The sequence below is a fragment of the Aegilops tauschii genome, chromosome 6 (assembly GCF_002575655.3).
Source record: "Aegilops tauschii subsp. strangulata cultivar AL8/78 chromosome 6, Aet v6.0, whole genome shotgun sequence".
In the NCBI taxonomy this organism is placed as follows: Eukaryota; Viridiplantae; Streptophyta; class Magnoliopsida; order Poales; family Poaceae; genus Aegilops; species Aegilops tauschii.
The window spans coordinates 397,836,409-397,845,162 of record NC_053040.3 but is presented as its reverse complement, the minus strand read 5'-3'; the positions used below and the strand labels follow the sequence as shown (position 1 = coordinate 397,845,162).

At 48.8% G+C, this 8,754-nt stretch overlaps 1 protein-coding gene across 1 annotated transcript; it reads right to left on the bottom strand.

The window, feature by feature from the left end:
- Positions 1-5,709: 5,709 nt before the first annotated feature.
- LOC109779028 (BAG family molecular chaperone regulator 5, mitochondrial) lies at positions 5,710-6,906 on the bottom strand. Its single transcript, XM_020337606.4, has one exon. It carries the CDS (start codon positions 6,622-6,624, stop codon positions 6,043-6,045), a length of 582 nt encoding a protein of 193 aa, XP_020193195.1. The 5' UTR covers positions 6,625-6,906; the 3' UTR covers positions 5,710-6,042.
- Positions 6,907-8,754: the final 1,848 nt, after the last annotated feature.

Sequence of the window (8,754 nt, the reverse complement as noted above, 5' to 3'; positions counted from 1 at the left end):
ACGAAAGTAACGGTAGAAAAAGTAGTATTTTTGGTATTTTGTAGTGATTGTAACAGTAGCAACGGGAAAGTAAATAAGCGAAGAACAATATGTGAAAAGCTCGTTGGCATTGGATCGGTGATGGAGAATTATGCCGGATGTGGTTCATCATGTAACAATCATAACATAGGGTGACACAGAACTAGCTCCAATTCATCAATGTAATGTAGGCATGTATTCCGAATATAGTCATACGTGCTTATGGAAAAGAACTTGCATGACATCTTTTGTCCTACCCTCCCGTGGCAGCGGGGTCCTAATGGAAACTAAGGGATATTAAGGCCTCCTTTTAATAGAGTACCGGAACAAAGCATTAGCACATAGTGAATACATGAACTCCTCAAACTATGGTCATCACCGGGAGTGGTCCCGATTATTGTCACTTCGGGGTTGCCGGATCATAACACATAGTAGGTGACTATAGACTTGCAAGATAGGATCAAGAACTCACATATATTCATGAAAACATAATAGGTTCAGATCTGAAATCATGGCACTCGGGCCCTAGTGACAAGCATTAAGCATAGCAAAGTCATAGCAACATCAATCTCAGAACATAGTGGATACTAGGGATCAAACCCTAACAAAACTAACTCGATTACATGATATATCTCATCCAACCCATCACCGTCCAGCAAGCCTACGATGGAATTACTCACGCACGGCGGTGAGCATCATGAAATTGGTGATGGAGGATGGTTGATGATGACGATGGCGATGAATCCCCCTCTCCGGATCCCCGAACGGACTCCAGATCAGCCCTCGCGAGAGGTTTTAGGGCTTGGCGGCGGCTCCGTATCGTAAAACGCGATGAATTCTTCTCTCTGATTTTTTCTCCCCGAAAGCAAATATATAGAGTTAGAGTTGAGGTCGGAGGAGCTCCAGGGGGCCCACGAGGTAGGGTGCCGCCCTAGGGGGGAGGGCACGCCCTCCACCCTCGTGGCCAGGGTGTGGGACCCCTAGTCTTTATCTTTTGCAAGGATTTTTTATTATTTCCAAATAGACGTTCCGTGGAGTTTCAGGTCATTCCGAGAACTTTTGTTTCTGCACATAAATAACACCATGGAAAGTCTGCTGCAAAACAACGTCAGTTCGGGTTAGTTCCATTCAAATGATGCAAGTTAGAGTCTAAAACAAGGGCAAAAGTGTTTGGAACAGTAGATACGACGGAGACGTATCAGCAAGAAAATAAAAGAAAGTAAAAAAGCAATTGTTGTAAGAGTTTTCGTGTTGATGGAATATAGACATGGGGGCCATAGGTTCACTAGTGGCATCTCTCTCGAAAGTATGTAGTGGCATGGTAGATAGATTACTATTGGGTAATTGACAGAATAACGCAAATTATAATTGTGATCATTCATGGCATAATCTCACATAAGCATTATGTCCGTGATAAGTAGACCGTTAATCCAATCGCATCTACTACTATTACTCCACCCAAGACCTCTATCTAGAATGCAACTCAAACTATTAAGTTTACAAGAAACAAAGTAACCCAATAAGTAAGATGACAAAATATAGACAGAAGAAAATCTAGCAATAAGATTGACCCCATTATTTTATCCTTAGTAGCAAGAAGACAATACATGTCTTCATCCTTTCCGTCCTTGGACAAGATCACCGCAAGATTGAACCCACTACTAAGCACCACTCCCTTTGAAAAACTATTATTTTATATTGTCCAGAGAAGACTTATAGATCAAAAAGCACACATAGCTATAAAATTACACAACAAGAAACTTATTTTATTGTGTATATATAAAGCATGTTTCGAGAGTGAGTCCTACGGTATGACAGATCCTACGAAATCGTGTGATCCAAGATCAGGTAGAATCCATGTAGGGTCACGATCCAATTTGTTGAATCCTATACAAAACTGGATAATGCTGACTCTGCTATGGACTATGTGCGATTCCTCTAATTTCTTATATGAGCAGTTTATTTTGTTGTAGCAGAATAATACAATGTATGTGACCGCAATGAAGATGAAGTTAACAATGGATCCAACGAGGATAACAAATATGATCATTTTTTGCGAGAAAATTTCCGATCTATTCATCAACTGTCAAGGTAATAGAAAGAACATCAAAGATAAAAATTACATCCAGGTCCGTATACCACCTAGCGATGACTACAAGCACTAGAGCGAGCCAAAGACGCATCGTCATCATCGCCCACCCCTCATCGGAGTCGGGTAAATATTATTGTAGTAGCTACTATGAAAGTTGTCGTGCTAAGGCCCAACAGGATCAGCACACCAGAATAGCAATCGCCGTCGGTGAAGAGAAGCATAGATCGAAAGGATCTAGCATGCAGACACACATAAGTAGACGAACGAAGATGGGGTCCAAGCGGATTTACCGAAGACAGACGCCGACCAGATCCGCCGGAGACACACCTCTGCGTGCCTCTGTCGATGCTAGAAGCCCCGCCTGGATGGGGGCTAGGCGGGGAAGACCTTATTTCATCTTCAGGAAGTCGCCATCGCCTCGTCTTCCTGGGTGTCGTGGTGGGCGCATAGTAGATGCCACGGGGTGGTTAAAGAGAGGGATAGGCAAGAGGCAACCGGTGGGCTCCAGAGGCGAGGTTGGTACGAGCGAGTGCGAGACACAGGACGTATCCAGGATCGGGGCCTCTCCGGAGAGATAATACCCCTAGTCCTGCCGAGTGTGGTTTATAAGAAGATGGTACAAGCTTGCTCCTAGAGCTGTTTTGGGGAGGAAGGAAGGCCGACCAGTGCGTAGGCTGCTCCTTCTCTGTGTGGATGGATGTGTGTATGAATGGCTAAAGGAGTCGACCCTCTGCATGGAGGAGCACCGGGGAGTCTTATAGGCTAGCCCCACGGGGTTACTGAAGGAAATATGCCCTAGAGGCAATAATAAAGTTGTTATTTATATTTCCTTATATCATGATAAATTTTTATTATTCATGCTAGAATTGTATTAACCGGAAACTTAGTGCATGTGTGAATACATAGACAAAACAGAGTGTCCCTAGTATGCCTCTACTTGACTAGCTCGTTAATCAAAGATGGTTATGTTTCCTAACCATAGACATGTGTTGTCATTTGATGAACGGGATCACATCATTAGAGAATGATGTGATGGACATGACCCATCCGTTAGCTTAGCATTATGATCGTTGAGTTTTATTGCTATTTCTTTCTTCATGACTTATACATGTTCCTCTGACTATGAGATTATGCAACTCCCGAATACCGGAGGAACATCTTGTGTGCTATCAAACGTCACAACGTAACTGGGTGATTATAAAGATGCTCTACAGGTGTCTCCGAAGGTGTTTGTTAGGTTGGCATAGATCGAGATTAGGATTTGTCACTCCGTGTATCGGAGAGGTATCTCTAGGCCCTCTCGGTAATGCACATCACTATAAGCCTTGCAAGCAGTGTGACTAATGAGTTAGTTGCGGGATGATGCATTACGGAATGAGTAAAGAGACTTGCCGGTAACGAGATTGAACTAGGTATGATACCGATGATCGAATCTCGGGCAAGTAACATACCGATGACAAAGGGAACAACGTATGTTGTTATGCGGTTTGACCGATAAAGATCTTCGTAGAATATGTAGGAGCCAATATAAGCATCCGGGTTCCGCTATTGGTTATTGACCGGAGATGTGTCTCGGTCATTACATAGTTCTCGAACCCGTAGGGTCCGCACGCTTAACATTCGGTGATGATCGGTATTATGAGTTTATGTGTTTTGATGTACTGAAGGTTATTCGGAGTCCCGGATGTGATCACGGACATGGCGAGGAGTCTCGAAATGGTCGAGACATAAAGATTGATATATTGGACGACTATATTCGGACACCGGAAATATTCCGGAGAAGTTTCGGATAAAACCGGAATGCCGGAGGGTTACCGGAACCCCCCGGGGGAACTAATGGGCCACATGGGCCTTAGTGGAGAGAGAGAGGGGCGGCTAGGGCAGGCCGCACGCCCCATCCCCTTGGGTCCGAATTGGACTAGCGAAAGGGGGGGGGGCGCCCCCCTTTCCTTCTCCCTCTCCCCCTCTCCTTCCTTCCCCCTCTCTTCCCTTGTTGGAAACCTACTAGGAATAGGATTCCTAGTAGGAATCCTACTTGGGGCGCGCCCCAGGAGGGCCGGCCGGCCTCCCCCTTGCTCCTTTATATACGGGGGCAGGGGGTACCCTAGAACACACAAAGTTGACCGTTGTCTTAGGCGTGTGCGGTGCCCCCCTCCATAGATTTCCACCTCGTTCATATCGTTGCAGTGCTTAGGCGAAGCCGTGCGCCGGTAACTTCATCATCATCGTCACCATGCCATCGTGCTGACGAAACTCTTCCTCGACCTCAGCTGGATCTAGAGTTCGTGGGACGTCACCGAGCTGAACGTGTGCAGATCACGGAGGTGTCGTACCTTCGGCGCTAGGATCGGTCGGATCGTGAAGACGTACGACTACATCAACCGCGTTGTCATAACGCTTCCGCTTTCGGTCTACGAGGGCACGTAGATAACACTCTCCCCTCTCGTTGCTATGCATCACCTAGATGGATCTTGCGTGTGCGTAGGATTTTTTTTGGAATTACTGCGTTCCCCAACAGTTACAATGGTAAAGCTACATGGGCGTGGTGCCGGATTGTTAGTGTCTTGGAGCCGGCAGCGGGGCGCCGGGTTGGCCGGGTCCGGGTCGCGTCGGGTCCATCGAGTGCGGGCCGTACCGGGTCCGCCGGGCGCCGGTACGGCCGGCTGTTGGGTACTGTAGGCACGCCGGGTCGATCGTCATGGGACGGATGTGCCGTCTTGCTACAGGGTTGCGCCTTCGAGACGCCGCCCGCCCCAGGTGGGGGCTTGGTTGGCACAGCAGCCGCGCCCGCCGGGGCCGGCGTAAAGGGAAACACACTGTAGCCATGTTGGTTTGACGATGAAGGTTTGACTTGCAGGGACCGGCCGGTTTGGCCGTATGCCAGCCGGTTTGGCCGAGTTGCGCTGGGAAGCTGGCCAGGAGCAAGCCGGATTGAGGGGCGTTGCCTGCCCGATGTTTTTGAAAGGGATCCGGATTCCGTTGCCTTCCCTGGGTTCATCCCTCGACACTAAGCATGGGACAAACCTAACAAAACTTAAAAAAGAACATCTACAAATGGAGGCCTCCCGCCGGCAAGGGCCGGGATCCACCGCGCCTCTAAGAACCATAGGAGACAAGGCGGACAGCGGCGGTGCCGGCGAAAAGCAAGGAAACCCTAGTGCTTTGGTCGGAGGAGGCTACAACTGAGGGGTACGGAGTCATAACAAATATGACCATGTTCCATATGAATTGACCAACGCGGTAAATGTAAGTTCTCGGTGAACTGCCAACCCAAAGCCAGAATTTGTCTCAGCTACATAAACCGGCGAGATACGATTTTGCATTGCGAAGCCTTCCTGATTTTCTGAACCGAACCAATTTCCCTTTTGACATTCTTACAAAACACAAGGCCAAACCAATGAGTCTACCTCCATTCAGCTACATTCATCCTTTGATTCCTTTGTACGCATTAATCTTGTTTGTTTGCCAACATTTTGGCAGGGCAGCATCAAACCAACCGGATTCAGAAAATGAGAGCTTATGACCTATGATCCATATCGAATTTTGGATAAAATAGAATAGAGAGAACATAAAACCACAAGAACAGTGCAACAAAATGGTACAATGTCAAACAAAATCCCCAGTTCAAATGCAACCAGGCACAGGCACCAGCAAAGTAGAGTATGGGCCAGTTCTTTTGCCAGATTATCAGATTCTCCCAATAGAATTGTAAAACAAACGAGGCTCACAGATTGTGGGAGAAACTGGGTAGGGTCTGATTCTAGATTCTGACGAAAGAACTGAGCCTAAATATATCTATATCACTGTAGGTATTCGTTCCATGTTCATATATCATCACTGTACCACTTGGTATACTACGATCGTAAGCATCCACGAGATACACGTATTTATACGCGGTATACTACGATCTCACAGTCGCGGGAGCGCGCGCGCTAAAGTACCGCGAAAAACCTGCCCCAGCCACTCCTCCTCGCCTCCTCCTCCGCGGCCACCGCCGGCGGCGGCGGCGCAACCGGCGCCTCTCCGATGCCCCAGATCCCCTCGAGAACCTGGGCCAGGCTCGCCGGGACGCCGTAGGTGTCGGCCTCGGGCGCCGCGAGCACGGAGTCGAACACCTCCTGGAGGCCGACGACGCGGCGGCTGACGGCGCGCCGGGCCTCCCGCACGGCCGGGTCGTGGCCCGGGACGGCGTCGAGGCGGAGCAGCACGGCCATGAGCGCCTCCGAGAAGCGCGCGCGCTCGCGGTCGTCGCCGCGGACGGCGTCCACGGTCTCCTGCCGCCGGAGCAGCCGCTCGAGCCGCGTCGCCTCGGCGTCGGCGGAGCGCACGGCCGCGACGTGCCTCCGGACCCGGCGGCTCCGGAACGCCGCCTGGATCCTGGCGGCCGCCGCGTCCTGAGGCGTGGTGACGGGGATCCGCACGGTTCTGGCGGGCTTGCGCGCGGCGGGGCCGGGGCCGGCTTCGCCGGCGGCGAAGAAGAACTGCGAGGCGGAGCTGTAGCGGTAGGAGCCCATGGCGGCCGCCCTGGGTCAGTGGAGCGAGGTTCAGTGCGCCGCGGAGGACAATTTCGTGGGATCTGTGGGTGCCGGGCGTCGCACAGACCCGCGGTCCGGTCCACGCCTGCGGCGTGTTTCTTTGGGGGCAGGGCGTGTTTTCCTCGTCTCTTTTTCGGTGGCGACGGTGCTACCCCAATCCCGTGGCTTTTCCGGTTTTCCCGCACCACTTTAGCTCGAATTCGATACATATGCTTTTGCTCCGTGGATATACATTGTCTTGCGCAGTGTGGCTGCAGACGGGGGCCACCGAGAGACCCCGGCAGAGTGACACAACCCAACGGCCCGACGCACCGAAAGGTGGAAAACCCCAACAGCGGCCGGAAAGGACACCCGAGAAGTATCCGGAAACGTGATCCGCAGCCCCACATGCAACAGAATCAGCCTCGCCAGCCACCGGCGATGTGCGGCCAAATTAAGTCGGATTTGTCCCTAGTTTGATTTTTTTTTGTCTGATTCCTTTTCTTACTGTCAGGGGCGACGGCGGTAGGATATAACTGCCTACCAAGCCCCGGCGGTAGACCACTTATCCACGTCAGCTAGTAAACGGACTTTCGCCTCTGCCGTCGACCCTACCGCCAATGTCTCTGGCGGTAGGCTGTTATACCCTACCGCCATCAACCTCGGCGGTAGGTTTTGAATAGTTATAGGCCGTGGGGCCCACCCACCAATCCAGCCCCCATCTTCCTTCCTACCGCCCCGAAGAACAGAGGAGGAGGCGCCTATCTCATCCCCTCCAGCACCCCCCCCCCCAATCTCCTCCATCGTTTTTGCGGATCGAGATGGCTCCACGACGAGAGAAGTAAGCTCCTTCGGTCCCTCCAAATAGTTTTAGTCAAAAAGCTATGATTTCATCTTGTAGTTTTAATTTTTGTTAATTCTAGGTTTATTTGGAATGATTCAATATGATGGATGTGTTGAACATGAACCCTAGTTCATATTGTAGTAGCGAGTTTTGCTGATTCTATTTAGTTTGAAGATGAACCCTAGTTCATATTATAGCTTTTTTAGAATAAATCATTGATGTTTGATAAAAAATGATTGATGTTGTTTCAATATGATGGATGTTGGATAAATATGATGGTTATAATTTTATTTAAAACATTTGAATATGATTGATATTCCAATGTTGGTAAATGATTCATATGCATATATGCATATTTCAATGTTGTTGAATGATGAATGAATGTTGATGATGAATGATTGAAGTTGTTGATCATGAATGAATGTTGTTGACTAAATATTGTGGTATTGCTATATTTAAAATGAATGCATATGCATACATGTGTGGATGTTTATCTTTAGAAAGATGAATGTGTTTAGATTGATATGCACATTTGGTATTGCTATATATATAGATTTGATGTTTATATGTGTGGATGTTTATATTTAGAATAATGAATGTTGATGAATGGTTTTGATGAATGAATGTGATGCATGTATATAATAGATTTGTTGATTATATGTTTTATTCAATTTGGATCATATTTCTTACTTATGTTGTTGTCAAAATTTTAACTTGAATTGGCAATTGTTTTAGGAGGGCCCCCTAACGAGGACATGTACTAGGGATAGGGTAACAGGCCTGACCTACAGACCCTACTCTCGGACACCATGCACTGTGTACTGGGCCCCTGGGCCAGATCAGCGTTCATATGTACTACAACGTGAAGGTCACTCGGAAGCCAACAACCACTCGGAAAAGTTGCCGTTCACTCGACCGACTTATTTCACTCGGAGTACCTGACGTCACTCAGACAGAGAAGACCAAGAGGCTCCCCAGGATCGCAACGATCAGGACGTGCCTCCACCCTCATCAAGTGTAATTAATACGCCCGTTACCTGGCACACTTAAAACCTCCCTTTAACCCTTGGTTATGGCGGCATTCATAGGAGACCTAGCAGACTCTATATAAGCCACCCCTCGGCTCCATAACAAGGGTTCGCATCTTCTGTAAACTATACACTCAATCAACAGCTCCAGAACACCGAGACGTAGGGCTATTACCTCCACCGCGAGGGGCCTGAACTCGTAAATCCGAGTGTAACAACTGTGCCGTAGCTAGGCTCTGCCCTCTAATTCTCACCCCT